The 23,951-nt window shown below is 61.0% G+C and overlaps 1 protein-coding gene across 4 annotated transcripts; it reads left to right on the forward strand.

Annotated features, from left to right (window-relative positions):
• Nucleotides 1–217: 217 nt before the first annotated feature.
• TERT (telomerase reverse transcriptase) lies at nt 218–23,786 on the forward strand. 4 transcript variants are annotated; one of them, XM_044779515.2, is made up of 17 exons: nt 218–506; nt 649–2,041; nt 6,190–6,385; nt 7,560–7,740; nt 8,674–8,853; nt 9,671–9,829; nt 12,580–12,675; nt 13,294–13,379; nt 14,259–14,372; nt 14,784–14,855; nt 16,617–16,805; nt 18,586–18,712; nt 19,169–19,230; nt 21,264–21,388; nt 22,206–22,343; nt 22,966–23,094; nt 23,479–23,786. In XM_044779515.2, the coding sequence occupies exons 1-16, from the start codon at nt 288–290 to the stop codon at nt 23,067–23,069; spliced, it is 3,441 nt and encodes a 1,146-aa protein (XP_044635450.1). In that variant the 5' UTR covers nt 218–287; the 3' UTR covers nt 23,070–23,094; nt 23,479–23,786. The 4 variants fall into 4 exon arrangements, 3 of the variants coding, with proteins under 3 accessions (XP_044635450.1, XP_014703975.2, XP_070375990.1); XM_014848489.3 differs by having other exon boundaries at nt 22,966–23,786; XR_011506547.1 differs by lacking the exon at nt 21,264–21,388 and having other exon boundaries at nt 22,966–23,786.
• The last annotated feature ends 165 nt before the right edge of the window (nt 23,787–23,951 follow it).

The raw sequence follows: 23,951 nt of genomic DNA on the forward strand, positions 1-23,951 counted from the left end.
GAGCTGAGATCCTCAGGCCGCAGGGAGGGCAAAGGCCGCGCACCTGCCGCCCGCTCTCCCGCCCCTCAGGACTCCCGCGACCCCGCCCCCGAGCGCTGGGGGGCCCTGCCCCTTCCTCCCTCAAGCCCCGCCCCCTTCGCGCGGACCCCGCCGTGCCCGCCCCTTCCTCCGCGCGGACCCGCCCCGCCCCCGCCCCTCCCTCTGCTGTACACCGCCCTCAGGTGGATGCAACGCGAGCCGCCGCGTGTCCCAGCACGTGGGAGTCCGGGCCCCCGCCCTCCCCGGCGATGCCGCGCGCGCCCCGGTGCCGAGCTGTGCGCGCCCTGCTGCGGGGCCGCTACCGCGAGGTGCTCCCGCTGGCGACTTTCCTGCGGCGCCTGGGGCCCGAGGGCCGGCGGCTCGTGCAGCGCGGGGACCCGGCGGCCTTCCGCGCGCTGGTGGCCCAGTGCCTGGTGTGCGTGCCCTGGGACGCGCAGCCGCCCCCCGCCGCCCCGTCCTTCCGCCAGGTGGGCTGCCCCGGGGGACCCGGGTCGGGCGTGCTGGGGAGGGAGGGGGGCGGGCCGTGGGGAATGCAGCAGGACTCAGGCTTAGCGCCTCGGGCTCCCGGGCACCTCCGTCCCCGGCGACTTAGACCACTCCCTCCCGCAGGTGTCCTGCCTGAAGGAGCTGGTGGCTAGGGTCGTGCAGAGGCTTTGTGAGCGCGGCGCGAGGAACGTCCTGTCCTTCGGCTTCGCGCTGCTGGACGGAGCCCGCGGTGGGCCGCCCGTGGCCTTCACGACCAACGTGCGCAGCTACTTGCCCAACACGGTGACTGAGACGCTGCGCGGCAGCGGCGCGTGGGGGCTGCTGCTGCGCCGCGTGGGAGACGACGTGCTCACCCACCTGCTGGCACGCTGCTCACTCTACCTGCTGGTGGCCCCGAGCTGCGCCTACCAGGTGTGCGGGCCGCCGCTCTATGACCTCTGCACCACCACCGCGGCTCGGCCTGTCGCGTACCCCGGCCACCGGCCCACGCGACACGCAGGCGGGACCCAGACAGGCCTCGGACCCACGCGCCAGGTCTGGAACGGCGGCGATGGGAAGGCTGGAGGACCCCTAGGCCTGCCAAGCCGGGGCGTGAGGCGGCGTCGGGCCAGCACTGGGGGAAGTCCACCTCCTGCCAAGAGGCCCAGGCGCGGCCTGGCTGGGGAACCGGAGCAGGGGCCCGACGGGCAGGTGACCCGGGCGCACCTGGGCAGGGCGCATGGGCCGAGCGACAGTGATCCCCACGCCGTGACGCCTAGCAGAGCCGCCGCGGAAGCCCCATCTTGGCAGGGCGAGCTGCGTAGGACTAGGCTCGCCTTCCCGCCTCTGGGCCGAGAGCGCGAGGCCAGCTCCCCACCCACGCGGCAGTCGCCTCGGCCTCAGGGTGTGCCCCGTCCCCGAGTGTACGCAGAGACCAAGCACTTCCTCTACTGCTCGGGTGGCAAGGAACGGCTGCGCCCCTCCTTCCTGCTCAGCTCCCTGCAGCCCAGCCTGGCGGGGGCACGGAGACTCGTGGAGACCATCTTTCTGGGCTCGGATACCGGGCGGCCGGGGGCTCCCCGCAGGACGCGCCGCCTGCCCACGCGCTACTGGCGGATGAGGCCCCTGTTCCGAGAGCTGCTCGCCAACCATGCGCGGTGCCCCTATGGCGCGCTTCTCCGGAAGCACTGCCCACTGCGCAGTGCGGCCACCCCAGGGGTGCCTGGCGACCCGGGGCGCGGTGGAGTAGGCAGCTGCACCCGGGAGAGGCCAGCGGCGGCCCCCGAGGAGGACGCGGGCCCGCGGCACCTGGTCCAGCTGCTCCGCCAGCACAGCAGCCCGTGGCAGGTGTACGCGTTCCTGCGGGCCTGTCTCCGCCGGCTGGTGCCCGGGGCCCTCTGGGGCTCCAGGCACAACGAGCGCCGCTTCCTGAGGAATGTGAAGAAGTTCATCTCTCTGGGAAAGCACGCCAAGCTCTCGCTGCAGGAGCTGGCGTGGAAGATGAGAGTAGGCGACTGCGCCTGGCTAGGGAGCCCAGGTGAGGCGACCCGGAGGAGGGGGCCCTGCAGCCCCGTCCTGACTGAGAACCAGTAGGACCCCTCCTTGCCTACCCCCTGGAGGCTGTCCACTGGCTCGTCTGGTCCTCTGCCTCTGACCCCCTCTCCCATCCAGTTTACATAACCCTACAAAACCCACATGTGAACCTACAAGACTATGGACTCAGGTGGGCTCTGGCTCTGGGGGCAGACCAGCGAGTAGATGGGGCACCCATGGAGCAGGGCTCTGGCAGCAGACAGAAGTATCTGGAAATTCTTGTGAGTGTGCCCACAGGCTATTCATGATCCCTTTTTGACTTCAAGGTTTGTCACCTTGAAATGGTGCCCTGCTGATAGAAATGGGGGGTGGGAGAGGAGGCTGCTCAGCCAGCATGCCGATCCGAATTTAAGTTTTCATGGTGTGTCTACTGTCAGGGCGGGGCAGACTGAGGAGCGTGGGGCTGTCTCCTGAGCAAGGACCCAGCCTGTCTTCAGGAACCAGAGTGTCACCAGGGAGAGGGGAGCAGCGGGGTGTTCTCCGTTTCAGGGAGGTGGACCAGCACTGTGGGTGCTGGCAGGAAGTTTCCCGTGAACTGGGCCTGCAGTGTCCCCCCCTTTCAGTTTTCTGGGTTTGATGTTGAGGTTCCTCCTGTCCAGCCACCACGCAGCCCACTCTCGGCCAGCGCCCTCCCGGCCGGCACACTAGCGCCAGGAGTGGACAGGACCCACTACCCTCCCCCTCTCCCCGATAGTGGAGCGGTGGGCACAACAGGCCCCGGTGTTTCCCACTTGACCTCCCCCAGACTCCCAGGACACTTAGGGCTGCTGGGAGGAAGACGGTGGCAGAGCCTCCACCAGAGCCGCGGGTGCCCCTGGGCTGCGCAGTATAGTCTCCCGGGGTGGGGCTTTGAAAGTGCCCGGCCCATCCCCAAAGATCTCCATTGCCATGGCCTCTAGTGGGAGCAAAGGGCACTCCCTTCTAGCTCCCTGAGACACTCTGGGGCCAGGTGGTGCAGTCAGGGTGACCTTCCAGCAACTTGTTGTTTTCTTAATTGTGGGGGAAAAAACACATAAGATCTACCCTCGTAACAAACGTTTGTGTTTGAGACTGGACGGTATTGCTGAGTGTAAGCATGCTGTGGTGCCGCAGGCCTCCACACCCTTTTCATCTGGCACGACCTAGATGCCATTGGCCAGCACTGCCCTGTCACGTGCGACGACTTGGGTGAGCCTGGAAGATCCCAGGCTCAAAGAAGCTGTCACGTGACTCATTTGTCTCTTGGGGCTCGAGTTTGCTTTGTGAGAGGAGAGTTTGAGTTCTGTGATTCTGTTCTCCGATTTCAGACGAGCTCTGCCGTGCCCCTGTGTCCTGCGGGCACAGGGAGGTGGTGTTTCCCAGGTGACTGGGACCCAGCCCCTGGACCACCCTACAGCTTTGCTCAAGTGAGGCTCCTGCTCCTTTCCGTGGCTGTGGCCTCGGCTGTTGCCCACTGGCCGAATAAATGATGCACGGCACGGCCTTGGCCTCTGAGCTGCCTTTCCCAGTCACGGCTCTCTGGTCACCTTCCATCCTCTTCATCCTCTCCTTCCATCCTCTCCTGCTGGGCCCCCTTCCTCTGTGCAGGCCGTCTGCCCTGCCAGCACTCCATCCACGGCCCCCGGGCTTGTTTGCCTCTGTTGAATCAGCCTTGACCATTGTCCTGTCTGCTTGCTGCCCGTTGACTCCCATCGGCTCCCTAGTCCTCAGCCCTGGAGGCCAGACTGCTGGGCAGTCCCATCTGCTCCCAAGTGTTGCTAGAGACATCGCAGAAAGGATTCCTGATGGAAACTCAGGATGTGCGTCAGCCCCCCATCTCTGCCTCTCCCCGGGGCCACCATTGGGCTCATTGCCACCCTTGTTCTCTTCACCTGGGCCCAGATCAGGCTGTGCTCTTCCTCCAGTGGCCCCATCTCATCAACTCACACCCCACACACGATCACTCTCTCTAAACTGCAGTTGGGGTCTGGCCCTCCTGCTGAGGGCCCCTTGACCCCAGAGTGGAGCTGCGATGTCTAAGGGGCCTTGTTGGACCTCTCGTAGGCCTTTGTCTGAGTGTCACTAAGTCCTCTCTGAGGGTGACATCCTTCCTTCTGTTTTTTTCCGTGTCACTGGGTCATCCCTCTCCTAACTTCTCTGGTGGGTGGCTATGCATTTCCCTCTCTGTACTGCCTTAGCTGCACCCTACCTTGGGATGTGTCACTGTGCATTTCGATATCAATCACTTTTAAGTGTTTCCTCGTTTCTGCTGTGATTTCTTCTTTGATCGTGAATTATTCAGACGTGCATTTTTTACTGTGCAGATGTATAGGTATTTTGAACGATCTTTTTGTTGCTGATTTCCAGCTCAGTTGTGTGGTGTGGTCTGTGTGATCCCAGTTGTTTGAAGCTGTGGAGACTTGTTTTTTAATCTGGTATGTGGACAGTTTCCGTCAACATGCCTTGTGTGTTTGGCAGCCTGTGGCTGGTTGCTGTGTTCACCACATCCAGCTTATTAAGGTTCCGAAACATGGAGCAGGGGCGTGGTCTCACTCGGCCTGGGTCTGTCCATTTCTTCTCATTCTGGCAGGATTTACGTTGGGATTTATTAGGCGCCTGCACCTTTTAGGCTTTTTATCCTCCTGGTGAATGTCTAGTAATTCTTTCCACCTTCGAGTCTGTTTCGGTGCTTGTGGAGCTGCCGCACTGGCTTCCTTTTGGTCCGTATTTGCTTCTCGTATGTTTTATTGTCCTCTAGTTTTTATTTCCGACCTCTTTTGGGGCATCTTATTAACAGCACGCAGCTGACATTTTAAACGTTTTTCTATTCAGTCTGGCAGTCTTTGCCCCTGACCTGGAGAATCTGACTTGTTTTCATTTTCCCATGATTACAGACATGTCTGGATGCCCATCTTCTATCTTTCTTCCCAGTTTGTCTGCTTTTCCGTGTTCCTTGTTTCCTGATGCTGGTGCGCTCTCTCCCCCTGTGTCCTCGTGCTGGTTTTCCCTGCCGGCAGATAGAAATTGCCTGCTCTGCGTCCCCCTCGGGGGCTAGCTTCTCCCCAGCAGCACAGGGGCCTTGCTCTGCGTGTGTCAGTCTGATCCCCACCCGCTCCGCTCTTCCCACTCACCTTGCTCTGTCCACCTTTGACACCCTTGTTTCCGTGTCCTGTGGTCAGTGTTTGTTAGCTGTACCCCTTTCTCTTTCTTTGTTCACAGTCTGTCTCCTCTCCCACACCTGCCTCTGGATCGCCTTTCTTCTCCTTTGCACGTTTCTTTCATGTCAATTATTGGTGGTAAAGCCCCTGGCTGCATCTGTGCCGTGGCCCCCGTGGCAGCCTGGTGACCCCTGTGGTCCTCCTCTAATGACATTTCCAAGTGCATAGACTAAAATCAGAGCACCACAAAGGAGGACAGCCATCCCGGCCCGCAGTGCGTGTCGGGGCCCCTCAGTGCATGTCAGAGCCCCCGTGACGCATGGCATCCCTAAACTGGTGTGCGACCACCTCTGCTCGCCTGCGTTGTTCAGCCTAGAAACCCCCGGGTGCTTCTGGACCTTGCTGCTCAGTGACGATGCCTGAAATTGTACAGATCAGCACATGACTGTGTGTCACACATGTGGAGAGCACGTCTCTGCCCTCCATTCTGCTTGTCAACCAGGACAAATGATGACACCCCATGTCGTTACTGTCCAGTAGCAATAGAATGTGAGCCACATGTATAACTTAAAATTTTGAAATAACTTTAAAATTTTAGCCACCTCAAAAAAGTAAAAAAACCCACAACTGAAAATATACAACTATGTACCGGGGGGCTTTGGGGAGAAAAGGAAAAATAAAAAATCTTAAAAAAAAAAAAAAGGAAAAGGTCAGACTAATTTAAAAACTTATTTCATTAAAGCCAAATATGTCCAAAATGTTATCACTTTAGCACATAATCAGGAGAAGCACCGTTGACGGGATGCTCCATGTTCTTCTGCCCGCGTCTCAGGGACCTGGTGGTGGGTGGCGAGGACAGTGCATCTCAGGCGGACCTGCCCCATTTCGGGCGGCCGTGGCTGCGTGAGGGACGGTGCAGGTGTGCAAGGCTCGCTAGGCCCCGGGAGACGTGGGCTCCATGCCCTTCTCATTTCAGAGGCTTGCTGCGTCCCGGCCGCGGAGCACCGGCTCAGAGAGGCGGTCCTGGCCAAGTTCCTGTGCTGGCTGATGGGCACACACGTGGTGGAGCTGCTCAGGTCATTTTTCTATGTCACGGAGACCACGTTTCAGAAGAACCGCCTCTTCTTCTACCGCAAGAGCATCTGGAGCCAGCTGCAGAGCATTGGGATCAGGTACCACGGTCCGAGAGCCCCCGCTGTCTCCGCGTGTCGGAGCAGACGCCCGCCGTGACTCCTGCTACTGGCTCCCCGGGCCCCTCCACGTGGGTCTGTCACCCCAGATACTCCGCGGGGCCATGCGTTGCTAGGGGCTGGGAGCCGGGGGACCCTATCATGGTTCTGGCCCACAGAGGTCCCACACTAGGCACGGACTCTGAAGCCCCCTTCTCTTACCCCTGGGGTCTCGAAAGTGGAAGAAGTTGATGCCGAGTGGAAACAGCAGTGCTGGGAGACCTTCCTTCCCGGCACGTGGGTCAGATCCTGTCTAATTCACACAGGGTGATGGGACTTGTGTCCTGTTACTGTGGGATGTGTCAGGACACAGACTCCTGCTGTGAAACAGGCCCTGAGGCGGGGACTTCCGAGAGTTGAATTGCCTCTGCGTGGATTTGTCTCAGTTGCTCAGTGGCTATTTTATGTCCATTTCCAAGGATTCGGGTCAAAGCCGTGCCCGAGCCAGGACGCCTGCGGAGGGAGGCGGGGCGCGGAGCCGGGTGGCGCTGTCCTGCGTCTGGGTGAGGGTCTGAGGCCTTTATCCTGGCTCTGAGTTAATACACACACATCCTATTTAATGATTTAAATCCTCCATGGTGTGTGATCTGGAGTGGCCATTCGGACATTCCTCAGAGGGACCGTGGAAACCATCCCTCTGCCCCGTGGGCGTTCATGTCCCGTGAGGGGCCGTGTTCTCGGACGGCCTTCTCTGCTGGGGCCGCCAGCCCAGGGAGCGTCCTCGGCCCAGCGGCAGCCAGCCCCTCCCTGTGGGTGGTTTCAGGGGACAGGCCAACAGGGAGCTGGCGGGTCCCCAGGGAGAAGATTCTGTTTCTTGGCTGTGGCCACACCGACCAGCCTCCTGCACGTTTCACCTGGAGGAACATGGGGTCTTTCTGCCCAGGGGTCCGTCCAGTCCCAGCCTGCGCTGCCTGGGGCTCTGCACCCAAGGGAACCGGGTGTCCTGGGCACCTGCCGTGGAGGGTGCCCCAGCGGCGTCTGTGCACATGTCGGCATGGCTGTGGCGTCCCAGACTCCAGGCTCTGCCGACTTCCCAGGGCCTGGTGTCCTCTGTCAGGCCTGGCTGCTGGCTCTTGCGGGGCCTCTGGGCCGCGTCCCATGAGGTCCTCTGTTGCAGACAACACTTTGAGAGGGTGCAGCTTCGAGAGCTGTCGGACGCCGAATTCAGGCGACATCAGGAAGCCAGGCCCGCTCTGCTCACGTCCAAACTCCGCTTCGTCCCCAAGCCCAACGGGCTACGGCCGATCGTGAACATGGACTATGTCGTGGGAGCCAGAACATTCCGCAGAGACAAGAAGGTCACAGCTTTTGTTTCACTTTTAAACAAAGTGCATTTAAACCCCAGGCTTGGTGTGGATGGAGACGGGCAACCCGGAGGAGAGCTGGCGGCCACAGCAAGGCCAGAGCCGGTGGCCTCTTGGGCTGTGGGAGGGTGGTGTGTGTGGACGGGGCCGTGTTCCCGGGTCCAGAGAAGGAGCTCATAGGAAACCCAGTCATAGAAGCTGCTGGTCAGGCTCTGAGAACCCACAGGGTTCTCGTGACGTGGCCCGTGACTCATGGGACCCACATGGTGCCCGTGGTCCTTTGTAGTGCCGGGGGGCTGTGTGCTCTCTCAGAGCCGGGACAGAAAGATTCAGGCTGTTGAGCTGTCACTAGCCAGCCAGGGTTCCAAGGAACCCCCCTAGGACCTCACCCCCGTGGGTAGCCCCCCATGGCTCCTTCCACCCCCCCCCCCCCACCACTGCATCTCTGTGTCCCGGCAGCTCTGACCCTTCCGAGTGCCTCCCTGTAGTGTTTGGGGCGATTATCTCACTAGCGATGCCCCCAAATGAGAAAGTGAAACTGTTGATGTCGGTTGGGGACGTAGTTTGGTCTTGAGTGAAGGTGAACTCCTCGTCTGTGGTGGGTGGTTCCCCAGGAGGCAGGTCCCTCCCCGTCTGTGGCTAGGGGCTGGGTGAAGAGACATGGTCACATGTGTGGCTAGTTGTAATTTTTCCTATAGGGTTTCTGGGATCCCACGGTGGGTCCCTGGGGAGACCCCGGGGTCTGGGATGGCCATTCTGCCTCTTCCAGAGTCTGAGGGAGGCCAGGTGGGCATGGGGAGGCCTCGGGGGCAGGCGCAGAGGTGGGGAGCTGCCTCTCGTCCCTGAGGGTGCCATAGGTGGGGTGGTCCCCCTTTGGGCTGTGGGATGCTCTGACGATGCTGCTCCATCCTGCGCTGGCCCCTGCAGGCCCAGCAGCTCACCTCGAAAGTCAAGACACTGTTCGGCGTGCTGAACTACGAGCGGGCACGCCGCCCCGGCCTCCTGGGGGCCTCCGTCCTGGGCCTGGACGACATCTACCGGGCCTGGCGCGCCTTCGTGCTGCGCGTGCGGGCCCAGGACCCGGCGCCCCCACTGTACTTTGTCAAGGTGGGCTCCTGGCTCTGGCCCCATCCCCACCTCACCCCCAAGTGAACCAGCTGGGCATTGGGAACGCCCCCTACCAGGCGAGCCCACATGGTGGGCCCTGGTTGGGGTGTGGGGCGTGGCCGGCCTTCAGGATCCCAAGTCTGCCTGACCAAGCGGCACCTTGGAGGAGCTGCATCCGTGTCCCACAGATTCTCTTGGGTGCAGGGAGGCAGGCAACCCCATCTCCACTGGGGGCATCAGCTCCAGGGTGGAAGCTTTGGGCCTTCCCTGAGGATGTGGGATGCACAACTCTGCACCCCAACTCCACGGAGGGCCTGGGTTCCTGGGGAGGATCTGAGACTGCCGCCTATTCAAAGCACGGGGGATCCCCCATCAGAGAAAGAAATGCACCTGGCCCAGCTCTCAGCGCTGGGGAGCCCTAGTTCCCTGGTCATCAGCCTACAGCTCAGAGAGAGAAACCCAGACCCGCCATTGGGTGGTCAGAGTCAGGGAATGGAAGTATGTAAAGAGGGATGTAGGGCTGCCCAAGGGTGCTCAAAGTGGGAGGGATGGAGAGATGTAGAGAGAGGGGCGCAGGTCCACCCTAGGGTGCTTAGTCGGGGGACATGGGGCTGTCTCAGCGAGAGCCCCACTGTGAGGCGGGCTCGTGTGGCTGCCACAGGGCTGTGGGTTGGGTGTTCAGGGCCTCCTCAGCCCTCCTACATCCTGTAGACCCCAGGATTGCTCAGGGCAGGGTGGTGCCAGGCTCCGCCAGGCTGATCCCCGGGTGTGGGACGTGGGGTCCGAGGGGAGCACTTGAGCACCTGCACTCCCCTAGGTGGATGTGATGGGGGCGTATGACGCCCTCCCTCAGGACAGGCTGGCGGAGGTGATCGCCAATGTGATCAGGCCCCAAGAGAACACGTATTGTGTGCGCCAGTACGCTGTGGTCCAGAGAGGTGCGCACGGACACGTCCGCAAGGCCTTCAAAAGACATGTAAGATCCTCAGGGGTGTGTTTCTGTGGCGTGGGCTTGTCTGTGACACAGGCGTGTCTGGTGCAGGTGTGTGTGGCGTGTCTGTGACACAGGCGTGTCTGGTGCAGGTGTGTGTGGCGTGTCTGTGACACAGGCGTGTCTGGTGCAGGTGTGTGTGGCGTGTCCACCCTCGAGGCCCTGGCCCACCCGTGTGGGCGCGGCATGGTGCCCTCTCCACCGCCAGTGCTGGGAGGGGCCCCTGTGGCCCTCACTCTTCATGTTATGGTCGTGTCCTCTCTTCAGCTGGCTCCTGCCCCCTGCTGTCCCTTCACAGCACTGGGGCCTCTCGGACTGAGAACCGGGTTTGTGCAGAGCAGAAGGGGCCGGCAGCAGCAGAGCCGTGCTTCTGTTTAGGTGGCTTCCACACCACCCCCAGGAGCCCACGGGAGCCCACGCGTGGCCCGCGGCCGCACAGAGGGCTGGAGTGTGAGCTGTGGGCGGATGCTGTGCTGGCTCTGGGAGAGGAGAGGGCCAGAGGAGGCCTCACCAGGACACAGGGGCCTCGCTTGCTGTCTCTGCCCGCGCAGCCCCCGCAGAGGCCACGGACCTCGGGTATCAGTGGGGCTGGAAAAGGACAGCTGGGGTTCAGGTTGTGCCTGAGGCCCCATCAGTTTAGGGGATTTCCGACCAATTATCACCAGCACGTTGGAGCGTGAGGGCACCCAGCCTGCAGGAGGATGCAAAGGGAGGGGTTTCCCCCAGAAGTTCTCAGTAAACACACACAGGAAGCCCCGGGGGCCAGGCTCGGTCCCTTGAGGTTGGCAAATCCTGAGTGTGGACACAGATGGCTGCCACCACCCACGTCAAGGCACAGAAATCACGAGGCCTGCAAGGTTCCCTCCTGCCCAGCCTGGGGTGCCCACCACTCTGACCCCTTCGTGGGGGCTCGCTCACCTGTCTTGAATCCCATGAATGTGAAATGGGCGGAACGGCCCCGGTCCTGTGTGCTTTGCTCTGCAGCATGTCTGGGAATGGGCTGGGCCCCAGGAGCAGCAGCTCTGGCAGCTTACTTATTGACGGCGGCCCGGGTGTGGCACGTGGCCCAGCGGGGTCGTGCTCTCTGCTGGGGGTGGGTGTTTCTGGTTTCCAGGTTTGGGCGGTTGAACAACGCCGCCGCGGGCATGCCTCCATGTGCCGTTCCCTGGACAGAAGCTCTGGTTTCTGTGGGCGGATTCCAGCGGTGGAGTCGCTGGGTCTCACTCTGGTTTGTTTAGTTTTAGGAGATAAATCTCCAAAGAGTTTTCCTGGGCGACTGTGCCTGATCATACTCCCCCTCTGCAGAGAGGATCCACGTGCTCACATCACGACACGCAGGGGGTGGTCAACGCTTCTGGCCGGAGCCCACGTGTCCCGATGGGCGCGGAGCCGTCTGTGGGGCTGCGGTTTGCGTTCCTGATTTGTTCACGTTGCTCCTGCCTTGTGCTGGGCTGGCTGCCCGTGCTGTGGTTTGTGGGAGATCTTTAGCAATCGGACACGAATCCTGTGTCGGGTGACGGACTGCAGGCATCTCCTTGGTTCGTCTGCGTCTTCACTCGTGGGGGGAGTCTGCAGATGAACAGAAGTTTTTAACTTGAACCGAGTCCACTTTCTCAGCCGTTTTTGGCTGAAGCTGTGACCTGTTGGAGAAACCGCCCGCCCCTAGGTCGTGACGACATTCTTCCGTATTTTCTTGTAGAATATTCGTTGTCTCGGCTTCACATTCGGGTCTAGGATCCACTTTAATTCTGTGCACGGTATTTTTAACCTGTTTCGGTCTCTGCTGAAATCTGAACTTTTTACAGACTTGTCTTCCACTTAACTCGTCTCCCCTCTCTTGCTGTCTGTTAAACCCACTCATTGAATTCTTAAGTTTGACTGTCCCAGTTCTCAGTTCTAGAAATCCCACGTGAATCTTCTCACAGATTCCAGATCCCTGGTTAAATTCCCCCCTTTTCCTTTGGTTGATTGTGTCAACTTTATTCATTTAAGTCCTGCTGACTCAGTGACCCCTCGCTGTGGGTGGGTTTCTGCTGTGTACTTGGGGTTTGGGCACTCGGGCTTCTTTTCAGCACACCTCGGTATTTTTCATTTTGGTCTTTTTCTTTGAGGAAGACTAGCCCTGAGCTTAAATCTGCTGCTAATCCTCCTCTTTTTGCTGAGGAAGATTGGCCCTGAGCTAACGTCCATGCTCGTCTTCCTCTACTTTATATGGGGGACGCCTACGACAGCAGGGCTTGTCAAGCAGTGCCATGTCCGCACCTGGGATCTGAACCAGCGAACCCTGGGCCACTGAAGCAGAAGGTGCGAACTTAACCACTGCGCCACCAGGCTGGCCGCCCACCTCAGTGATTTTCCACGAGATGCCAGACTTTGTAAAGAAATTCTTAAAGTACAGGTTTTGCGTGACATTCTCCTCCAGACACTGCGATGCTTTCCTGACCATGGATAGAGTGGTGGATGTCCTCTGCCTCCCGTGAGGGTCAGCCTCAGAGCGTGGGGTCTGTCCCCATCCTTTTGCCCATTCCCCGGCCCTTCTCATGCTCTCCTCGGGGCCCGGGCCCCACACGGGTGTGACGCCCCCTGTGACTTTGTAGTGCTTTCCTTGTTTTCCTTTTCCCAAACAGAGCTGCACGACGGGGCCTCTCGGGCTTGGTGCCCACCCCGGCTCAGCCTTCCACCGCGGGATGCCTGCTTCTCGGTGTCCACCCCTCACACCCTCTCCTCACTGGCAGGTGTCCACCTTCACGGACCTCCAGCCCTACATGAGGCAGTTTGTGGAGCATCTGCAGGGGACGAGCTCACTGAGGGACGCTGTTGTCATCGAGCAGGTTGGTGGGGTCTGGGCACAGGTGTCTCCACGTTGCCTGGTGGTCACTTGGTGCAATCCTGGGGGCTGGGGCAGAGCGGGCTGTGGACACGGCCGAGGCTACCACCCTACTGGCCGGCAAGACCTGCTCTGCCTTGGCCATGTTCCTCTTCCCACCACCTCACCACATTCTCCGCTGCTTCCAGCTGCTTCGTCCCTCAGTTTTCATCTTGAGCCTAAAGACCATGCGTCCCCTTCCCTCAGGAGGACAATCTGGATTTGACCATAGACCCACCTTGAGCTGACCCATCCAGTGGGAAACTGTTTTTCTCGTGTGAACAGGGACTGGTCACCTGAGCCGGGGCCTTCCGGGGGGTCAGCCCCCACAGCTCTGTGGGTTTTTGCAGAACCAGTTTACTGCCAAGCCCATCCACCTAGTGAGGCTCCGAGACCTCAGACGACTTTCCTTTGGCCACCAGAGGCCCTGCCGTGTTCCACACGAGCTGTCTGGGCCTATGGCTGCGGGCCTGAGCCCCCCGGATCCACAGGCAACCCCGAGTGGCGTCCTGTGTGGGACGAGTGCCGTGTGGACTGAGTGCCCCCAGCACCCTGCCCCCCCGCCCCCGGTGCTCTTTTCCAGAGCTCCTCTCTGAACGAGGCCAGCAGCAGCCTCTTCGACTTCTTCCTACGCCTGGTGCACAACCACGTCATCAGGATCGGGGGCAAGTGAGTTTGGGTCCTCACCCCCTCCCATCGTCCTCTCCAGACCACCTGTGCCGGGTGGCGCCCACCAGACAGGCTCGGCTGGTGTGGCCGAGGTGAGGTTCCTACGGTTACAGGAAGTCCTGGACATTGAAATGCTGGCAGATAATTTTTTAAAATCTTGCAAGCAAAACCAGACTTCCCTGGGCCAGCGCCTGCATGAGGACCCCAGCGTGTGACGAGAGCGGTGGTCCTGGGGCTCTCAGGCTCACGGCCGAGGTCGTTAGAGGCCAGCTTGGAAGTGGGAGCCTTCACTGTGGTCACTAGCTGTGCACTAAGTTTTGGAATCTTTTTAGTTAAAGGATGTACCTTTATTATTATTATGTTGCAAATAATTGCAGTACTTATTAAAATATAATTACATTAGAAATATAACGTGCACATCCTGGAGAAACACCACATGGTGCACAGCAGGGTGAATCTGACGGAGAACACACCTGCACATGCGTGGAAATGGCCCCAGGTCAGAAGAGAGCTTTCTCCATGGAAAAGGCCACACCTAGGACCCCCCCACTCCACCCCAGAGAGACACCCCCAACTTCTCGCGTGCTGTGACCTTTATAACAGTGGGTTGTGGCACTTGTGAACAGGTCCATCGCAGGGCTTCGTGGGGCCTATAACAAACCTCTATTCACACTCCCCCTGGTGGGCCTGGTGTGTGTCTCAGTGTGTGCACGTGGTCTGTGGTATGCACGTGTGGTCTGTGCATGTGTGTGTGGTCTGTGCTGTGTGTCTACATGTGTGCACATGTGTGCATGTGGCCTGCGTCCATGTGCATGCCTGTGAGATAAGTGTGAGGCCCGTGTGGCCTGCCCACCCCTTCTAACCACGTTGCCCCCCCAGGTCCTATGTCCAGTGTCGGGGGATCCCCCAGGGCTCCATTCTGTCCACTCTGCTCTGCAGCTTGTGCTACGGAGACATGGAGAACCAGCTGTTTTCCGGGATTCAGCAGGATGGGTAACGGACCCCTTGTGTGTGTGTGTTAATTTGTTTCAATCACTCACATCTCTGGTCCTGTAGATACAGACACGGCTGCACTGTCTCTTCACGCAGAGTCTACGGGAGGCAGTAAGCGGGCCTGGAACCTGGAGTTATATGTGACTTCTAGTGCGCCCGGGGCACGGACCGTTTTCACGGGCATCCGACCGAGGCTGTGCTCCGGTTGGATGGGCCCAGGGCCCCTGCTCGTCCGTCCCCGGCTGGTGCCAAAGCCCACGAGACGTTCAAGCCTGTAGTTGAGCCTCTTTGGGGAAGGGTCTTCTTGTCCCTGTGACCTCAGACAGCTGAACTTTCCTCCCTTCGCTCCCTGTGGAAGGACTGATGTCCGAGTGTAAGGAGCCCCCCTCTCGGCGTCTCTCCTTGTCTCAGGGTGCTCCTGCGCTTGGTGGATGACTTCCTGTTGGTCACCCCTCACCTGGCACAAGCAAAAACCTTTCTCAGGTAGGACCCTCACGTGTGCGTTAACGGGCACTCCTGTGGCCCGAGCACAGCTGACGTGACTTGCGTGATAACATCATTGTCGCCACGCGCTGGGCTTCCCGTGGCGTCAGCGTCCCTGGTGAGTGGGGCGCGGGGCGGTTCTGCCGTTCTGGAAGCCCAGGCGGACAGTTGCCTCCCCTGTCGCTGGCGGGAGCCTGGAGCCGGGAGTGTGGCGTTGGTGGCAGGTGTCGCCCGAGGGAGCATGGCTCAGGCAGCGGGCCAGGTGGGCTTGGAAGTCGCAGCCACAGGAGTGCGCTGGACAGTGGAGGGAGCGGCGACAGTGGGCCCTTGCGTCCCAGGGACTGAGACCCTGGTGGTGGTGCACGAGGAGCCTGAGCGCTCATCCGCGGCTTCCTCTGTGGAGCTGCTTTCTCTATGGAGCTCGTGGGAGAGCACAGAGGATCTGGACCAGAAGCCATATGTCAAGAGGTGTGGGGATCGCATGGGGGTTGGTCTTAAGTTTGTTTTGTTCAAACCAAAACCAGGCCCGTGAGATCCTTGCCTTAGAGCTCTGGTCCGCAGAGCACCGTCCCGTTCGGGAGCCCAGGGGCATGTTTAATCTGTGATTTTCTGAGGGGGGAGAGAGTTATAGAACCAAACCCTCAGCACGTGCTGGTGTGGGGGCAGCTTGCTGTGGTCGTCGGGCCCCCTTTGGGACACCTGTCTGTACGCTGTCCCCACACCCTGAGTCTGCCCACCGGGAACCCCCGGGGCTCACTGTCGCACGCGGCAGGCCCAGCACAGGACGTGTGCACGTGTAAACTCATCCCAGATCAAAGGGCAAGTTCAGGTCCTCGGGGGTACAGGCCACGTTCGGAGAGCTTAGTCGCCACACATGGCCAGCGGCTGCCGGACAGGCCAGCACAGAGAACGTCGCCTCTGTGGTGGGGAGTTCTGGGGTCTGAGGCTGCTGTGGGGGTGCTGGGCAGGGAGGTGCCCAGAGTGTCCGGGCCCATCATCCCCCGGGAGAGGGATCATCGGGACCAGGTAGACATAGCCAGGAGCTGACTTACTGCAAGGAGTCAGCCCGCGTGACAGTGGGGCTGGCTAGGCAAGTCTGAAGTCCACCTGCGGGTGGCAGGAGGGGCGGGAGCTCAGGCCACCGACCAAGGGGCCCCCTCGTGGTTCTCCTCGGGCCCCTCCACCGATGAGTGAGCCCACCCCTCTGCGGAAAGTGAGCCCCTTAAAGCCAGCTGATTGTGGGTGTCGACTGCATCTGCAGACACCCCAGCTACACTCAGACTCTAGTTTTTATGCCTGGGCACCAGAGCTGTGCCAAGTGGACACGTCAACTGGCCATGACAGGATGTGACCCCTTGGCCTCCGAGCCCTGCCTCTCCCACTTCTCACCCGGGTTCCCATGACGACTTCTTGCCTGTCTTGCCTGTGAATAGGGCCATCCAGGCTTCTGTATGTCCTTCAGGATCCACCCTGATCCCTGGTCCATAGGGACTGCATGCTTCCCACCCCGCTGCCTGCCTCTGCCCTTTGCTGGCCTGGCCACCCTGGTGTCTCCTCACTGGCACCTGGTCTCCGGAACCTTCTGGGGACAAGCACCCGCAGGGCAGGGCAGGGCTGGGCTGGCCTTCCTCGGCACCTGCCGCTCTGGGCCTCTGCCCCCCGGCTGCCTCTCTGGGTTGACGGAGTGTTGAATGAGTGCGTCCAAGATGCTCAGGCGGCCTGCCCCTCCTCCCGGAGGCTGACGCGGCCCCTCTGCCTCAGGACCCTGGTCGGAGGCGTGCCCGAGTACGGCTGCGTGGCCAACCTGCGGAAGACGGTGGTGAACTTCCCCGTGGACGACAGCGGCCTGGGCGGCGCGGCCCCTCTCCAGCTGCCGGCCCACTGCCTGTTCCCCTGGTGCGGCCTGCTGCTGGACACCCGCACCCTGGACGTGTTCTGTGACTACTCCAGGTGAGCACGCCCAGCAGTGGGCGCAGTCGGTCCATTCTGGCTCCCGCTTCCATGGATGACAGGTGGCTGCAACCCCAAAAGGTCGGAGGCCTGTCTTCCCGTCCACAGGTGGGCAGAAACCCGTCCTTCTTCGGGCATGAGGGGACTCGCACCGCTAGGGGAGCAGTTGTCTGGTTTTTGTCAAAGGAAATTGTGCGGCAGCCTCGGGGCACCAGCATGTTCCGTCGGGAAGCAGGGCTGTGGCACATGGGGCTGGCTCCATGCGGTACCGTGGGTCCCTGTCTCCATCAGCTCAGGCTGCCATAAAAATACTGCGGACGGGTGGCGTAAACAACAGACCTGTGCCTTCTCTAGTTCTGGAGGCTGGACGTCCGAGGTCCAGGTGTGGACAGGGTGGGTTAGTCCGGAGGCCTCTCTCCCGGGGTGTAGACGGCCGTCATCTCCTTTTGTCCTCACACGGTCGTCCCTCTGTGCTTGAGCATCTCTCTGGTGTCTCCTCTTCTTAGAAGGACACCTGCCATGTTGCGTTAGGGGCCCCCATGACCTCATCTAACCTCAGTTACCTTCTTAACAGCCCCGTCTCCAGACAAGGGGTCAGGGCTTCACCCCATGAATCTGGGGGACATAGTTCAGCCCCTGAGCCCGAGAGCCCACAGCTCAGCCTCAGGCCAAGCACAGACATGAACGGACTCAGCAGACCCGGACGAGGAGCCTGTGCTCACTCTCTCGGTTGAAGGCGCAGATTCCAGACCACGGTGGAAGGCGGGCGTCCCTCCTGTGTTGTAATTCCAGTTCTGGCCTGAGTACGCCGGGTCTGCACTTGTGCTGGTTCCCAGGCTCCTTGGGAATTTTCTCTGAAAGGGAAAAAGCAGGCACAGGCGCTGGCTGTGTGCGGCCTGGATGCGTCCGTCTGTCTCCTGCCTCCCACTGCTCTTGTGCACTCGCACCTGCGCTTCCGTCTCCTGACCCCATTCCCTGCCCACTGGCTCTGTCACCCCATCCTCAGGCCTCGGCTCGGCCTCCGGGCTTCCAACCCTCCCCGCCCTCCACCAGCTTCTCCCCCACAGCCCAAGGCCCCCGTCCCTCACGTCGGCAGTTCCCCTGTGCTCCGGCCACTGGATGCTGGCATTGGGGTGAGGCACTGTGCATTTCTGAGGGTGCAGCCAACGGGGGCGACTTTTCTACAAAGCAGCAAATTTGTACTAAAGTTCTTCAAATGTTTTCTCAGTAATTTCTAGAAATCTGTCCTGAAGAAAAAATCAGAGACATGATCCCAGATTCTATTTGACCACTTTAAATGCTTGGGCAGGGGCCTTAGCACAGAGACGAAACAACCGAAATAGACGGCCGAGTAGATGTCACGCATCACCGAGATGCCTTGTTCTGCCTTAAAGTTGTTTTCAAAGAACATGGAATATTAGGAAAAGCTTATTTCGGGATGAGAGTGTTTAAAGCTGATGTAAAAGGTCCCACGCGGAGTGGACTGTGTGTGTTTCATCTGCTCTGCGTGGACCCCTGCCTGTGGGGAGTGAGTGGCGGGCACCACGGGTGTGGGCAGTGCGGCCTCTTTCCTTCCACGTCCCGTGACGCCCACATTCCCCTTGAGGACTGTGCACGGCCCGTGGGCCAGGTCGGCCATGGGATGTTGGTGGGGCGTGCTTCGTCTCCTGGTTGCATGGACGGACATGTGTCTGCAGTGTGATCAGAGTGTGCGTTTGATGGCGCAGGGTGGGCAGGTGCGTGTCTGGCCCCATGCGGCTCACGCCCGCCATCGTCACAGGTACGCGCGGACCTCCATCAGAGCCAGCCTCACCTTCCAGCAGGGCTTCAAGGCTGGCAGGAGCATGCGTCGCAAGCTCTTTGCAGTCTTGCGGCTGAAGTGTCACGGTCTGTTCCTAGACCTACAGGTGAGCACGCGGCTGGGGGCCGGTGGGCGTCAGACTCGGAAGCCGCCCGCTCAGCTTCCACCTGTGAGGCCCGCATGGTTCACAGGTCCTGTTACTGTGTGTGCGTGTGTCCATGTGTGTGCGCACACCTGTGTGTGTCTATTGAGGGCCCTTGCCCTCAGCCCCAGTGCCCCTCCTCACAGGGTGCGGGGTCTGAGACTTGGTGGCCTCAGGCACCAGGGTCGCAGGGCCCAGGATGTGCCAGATGGGCTGGGTGCCACCCCCGTCCCTTCCTCCTCGTCCTTTCCTCGGGCGCCCAGCAGAGTCCTGAGCCACCCCGTGGGGAGGCTCTGGCAGGATTTCCCTGGAGAGAGGATGTTTCCTCCTTAGTGGTCCTCCTTCCTACCCCATTTGGCCGGCGATAAAGCGGAAGGTAGGAGTTTAAGTTCCCATCATTCTCTCTCCGTGCGGCTCCAGGTGAACAGTCTGCAGACCGTCTTCACAAACGTCTACCAGATATTCCTGCTTCAGGCCTACAGGTGGGTCCTTGGGCCGTGCCGCTGCACAAGGGAGCCTCGGCCGCTGCTGGGGGCCGACCTCGCCCTGCTGCCCTACAGCTGGGATGGTGCTCTGCCCACCGGGTCCCAGGCTTCCGCATCAGAACCCTGCGTTTATGAGAAAGTGGCGTTTGTGTATTTTTGGCAGCAAACACCAGGGCTCCCAACAGCCCAGCCACCATTCCTGCCCCACAAGCTGGCTCACACTGAGGCCCAGCTGTGCTTCTGGAACATTCTGGACCATCCCATGTCCCTGGTGGTTCTGCAGCCGCCCTGCCAGGGACAGGGGCGTGGGTGGGAGGCTGTGTGGCGTTGTTCAGGGTGCCTAAGTCTCTGCTGGGAAAGTGTTCCCCCCTCAGGCTGTGCTGGCCCCTTGGGAGGCAGGCCACCCGGCCTTCATGAACCGGTCACCTGGTCTCCCCGGCCTCAGGGACACACAGCTGGGCTTTGCTTTCTGTGGTTTCTGGGAGAGACCTGCCCCCAGGCGGCTCAGGGAGGCAGCCAGCTTCCCAGGGCTTTCTCTCGGGACATCGGGCCAGGAGCCATGGGACCGGGCGAGGGCAGTGGCGGGTGACGGGGTGCCAGGTGTCTGTCTGAGAGTTGGTGTCGTCCAGGCTGTGCATTTGTTGTGAGGCAGCTCATTGTTTCTTTCAGGAACTGAGTAGGGCCCACGGAGGAAATTCCTACCTAAACGTCACTCCAGGAAAGCTGCTTGTGGCCCCAGAGGCCTGAGCACCGGGGCCGCGGGCGCACACGGGCTCCGTCTGTCAGTCTCTGTGTCCTAGAGGCGGGAGCCGCGCTCGCCCAAGCCTGGCTCTCCTAGTGCACAGGGCCCTCCTGCTCCTTGAGGCTCTCGTCTTCCTTTAGTGTGTCTTCCTGTCCTCGTCCCTAACCTCTCGTGCACAGCCGCCTCAGCACTTCTCTGGGAGTGTGCTCAGAGTGTAAACATGAGTGTGCCACGTGCCACTCACAGCTGAAGGCTGTGGTGGCTGTGACACCCGCTCGCCTCTCCGGGGCCCTCAGGGTGTGAGCCGAGTGGCAGGTGATGCTTCCAAGGCCACGGGGCGGCCAACCCCAGGTCCCGGGTGACCACGTCACTTCACCTCACCCTCATGTCCCCACCGGTGGACCCCTTACTTGTGGGCTCTGGCCCTGGACACCCGTCTTCCAGGGGATGTTGCCGAGACCTGGGTTCAGGGGAGGCACCCTGGGGCAGCTCCATGCTCCTCAGCCATGGCTGTGTGCAGCCCGAGATGACCGTGGGTCAGAGAGCTGCTGGCTTCCCTGCCCATGTGCATCAACGGCAGCTGCCCCCAAATACAAAAGATCAGGTAGGTCTGAGAACCCTTCCCTCCGAGGCAGGAAGGGGGTCATAAAGCCCGGCCGTGGTGGTCATGGCAGCTAGGGCCGTGTGTGTCCGTGTGGCGCTCGGAGCAGGACGCTAACCAGGCACCACTGGACTGGGACCTGCTGGGCTTGGCTCCTTTCATGGGAGCTGGAAACTCCCCCTAGTGGAGGCCTCTCGGGCCTCTGCACTGAGCACTGCCCCGCCCTCTCACCCACAGAATGGGCCCCCTCCTGTGCTGGTGGTGTGGCCCCGACCCCAGAATGCAGGCAGTCAGTTTTGTGTCTCCAGACTGGCTCCCCTCTGCCGTAAGTGGTGGAGGTCCTTCCCGCCCAGCAGGCTTTCAGGGGCGTGAGATCTGATGGCTGGCTGGGTCGGCACCCACCTTATTCAGAAAGGGCCCAGGTGGTTGGAAAGGCCAGGAGCACAAGACCCCTGGCGAGGGTTTGTCTCATGGTTGTACGCACACGTGTGCACACACCAACACGTGGACATGTGTGACTTATACACGTGCATACACAGTACACACAAACTGACCGTGTATACACACGCACATGCCTGCCCATGGTACGCATGTGCACACACATGGCACCAGGTTCACAGGTGCTCACACACACGTGAACACGTCCTAACCAGGAGGCCTTCCTCTGACAAAGCTGCCTGTCCCCAGGTTCCATGCGTGTGTGCTCCAGCTTCCGTTTAATCAGCCAGTGAGGAACAACCCATCCTTCTTCCTGCGGCTCGTCTCTGACACCGCGAGCCGCTGCTATGCCCTCCTGAAAGCCAAGAACGCAGGTGCGCGGTGACCTGGCCTGGCTGGCAGGGTCTCGGGGTGCCTGTGGTGCTAGTGAAACCCAGGCTGCCCCTGCACACCCCAATGCGGAGCTGCCCTGTGGCCTGGGAGCCCCACGGCTGAGTCAGGGGGACGCAAGGCAGGGACTGGGGCTTCCGCTGCGCTCACTGGCTGCCTTGTGCCCTCCCCGTGTGGCAGACAGGCCTGCGTGGTTGGGATGTGGCAAACGTTGGGATCTGGTCCTTCCCTCGCCCGCTCAGCCTCCTCCTGGGTGCCCCCTCTCTGTGGTGTTCTGGGGGCTGCACAAACCTAGTCTAGGGTCAGGAGGAAGCCGGGCCTAAGCCTGCTGCCCCATAGCCCCTCCCCCACATCTTGCGGAGGAAAGTGATGGGAGGGACGCCCACGGGAGCCGCTTGCCCACCCCTGCATCGGGGTGCACCGCCGTCCGTCTCTGTCTTCCCCTCGGTGTCCCCACCCAAGAGCTCCCATGGGAGCTGCCATCTGCGCCCATGGCTCGTGGTGGGCGTGTCTGATGAGTCTGAGGCTCTGGCCAGGCCGTGCCCCCGTGGTCCTCAGCCTAACACGCTTGGCTTTTTGTTACTTCTGTTTGTGGAAGTTTCTTTGGAGAAGTCAGAAACGTTCAGTTGTCAGAAGCTGCTGCTGCTTGTGTGGGGCGTCTCCTGAGTGGCCCTGCCCTCGCCCCCACTCCTGCACTCAGCCTGGAGGGACCCTGGGCTATGTCTGGAGCACGCAGTCTACCAGGAGGAGCGTGGGGCCGTGGGGGCTGGGTGGGGACCTTAGCCTCCTGTGTGTCCCCAGGGACGCCACTGGGGGCCAAGGGTGCCTCTGGCCCGTTTCCTCTTGAAGCCGCTCGGTGGCTCTGCCTCCATGCCTTCCTGCTCAAGCTGGCTCGTCACAGCGTCACCTACAGGCGTCTCCTGGGGGCGCTCCGGGCAGGTAAGCGTGTGCGGAGTCGGTGTCCGGCCCCAAAGGCGCTTCGTCCTCGCGAGAGCCAGCGTCTCGGCCCCTCCCTGTCTGCGTGATGGGTGAGTGGGTGCAGGAGTCCCCAGCTGTTGGGGTGCAGGTACCCCCGGGTCTTGGGCTCCCCCCTCACTCAGGGGCTGGCGCACAAACTGGGTCACTCACCTCTCCAGGCCTTGGCTCCATGGCCAACATCCCCAGGATGTCGTCTCCAGGAACCGCGTCTCGCTCTGTCTCCCCGCCAGCCCCACTGGCCTGTGTGTCCTTCCTCAAACCCCCAACCCATGCCCCCTTGGGCCTCTGCCCTGGCTGCCCCCTGACTCTGGTGCAGGGGTCCTCAGCTCCTCCTTCCCCAGAAATCTCCCCCACACCGTGCGCCCTGTACTGCCGGTCCTTCCTGGGTCCCTTTCTGCTCCCCAGCGATGGTGGCTGCTGCCCCTTGCTCATGTCCCGGCACCTGGAGCCTGGCATGCATGCAGTAGGCGCTCAGCACACAGGCTGTGCCTGCCTGGCTTCTCGGTGGTTAGGGTTAGGGTTAGGGGTAAGATTGTTCTAGTTTCTTCCAGAAGGAGGTCTGACTTCAGTTGTCCCCTTGCAGCCCAAGTGCAGCTGTGCCGGCAGCTCCCGAGAGCGACACTGGCTGCCCTGGAGGCAGCGGCCCACCCAGCCCTGACCGCAGACTTCAAGGCCATCTTGGACTGATGGCTGGCCCTTCTGGCAGCATGGGGTGGGCACCGGGACCCACAAGTCCCATCCCCTGTGGTTCCACATCCTGGAGGGTCGGGCCTTTCTCCCCTGGGACTCAGGACGTACGCTGCTGGCTAGGCTGCTCCCGGGAAGGGGTTGGCCCCCACGTCCTCAGGAAGCATGGCCTGCCTACCACCACCCTCTGGTGTCGGGGTCTGTCCTTCAGCACTGACTGCAGGAGGAGGCAGGAGAGCCTGGCTGGGGTGCTGAGTGTCTGGATGGGGAGTGTTGGGGACCTTTGTCCCCCCCTCACTGTGGGGGCTGCTGTGGTCTGGAGCAATGGCACGTGTCCCCACGGGTGCAGGGGGTCACGTGGGTGCTCAGTGGTGGACGTGGGCTCCTTCCTGCTGCCCCACATGCCCAGGCTCGGAGCAGTACCGCCACGGCCGGAGCTGAGCTGCTTCCGAGGTCCAGCTTCCCCTGTTGCTGGTGAGGCACCATCCCCACCAGGCTTTGCTCACATGCCGACCTCATCTGTCCCCACACCCCGTGCCAGCTCCTGGAGCCCGAGTGTCCAGCAAACCCCGCCCACCACCTCCACCTCCAGACTCTTCCTGCTGGTCCCGGCTCAGCACGCGTCACCCACCTGCACCCACACGCCTCCTACCCCCTCCCCCAGTGGCTCTGTGAGGGCTGTGGGAAGAAGATTGCAGCATTGTTGTTTTCATAGTTGTTAAATGTTTCTTTTGCTGTTTGTATGAAAATGTGTGCTACATCAGTACCGTCATCTGATTATGAAAACACTTGTGTCTATTAGGTGCACAATGCACACGGGTCCTTGGCCTGGCGGGGGGTTGGAGGGGTCAGAGGGGGCGGGGATATGCTGGGAAGGAGAAA

This window comes from Equus asinus, chromosome 10, assembly GCF_041296235.1.
Source record: "Equus asinus isolate D_3611 breed Donkey chromosome 10, EquAss-T2T_v2, whole genome shotgun sequence".
In the NCBI taxonomy this organism is placed as follows: domain Eukaryota; kingdom Metazoa; phylum Chordata; class Mammalia; order Perissodactyla; family Equidae; genus Equus; species Equus asinus.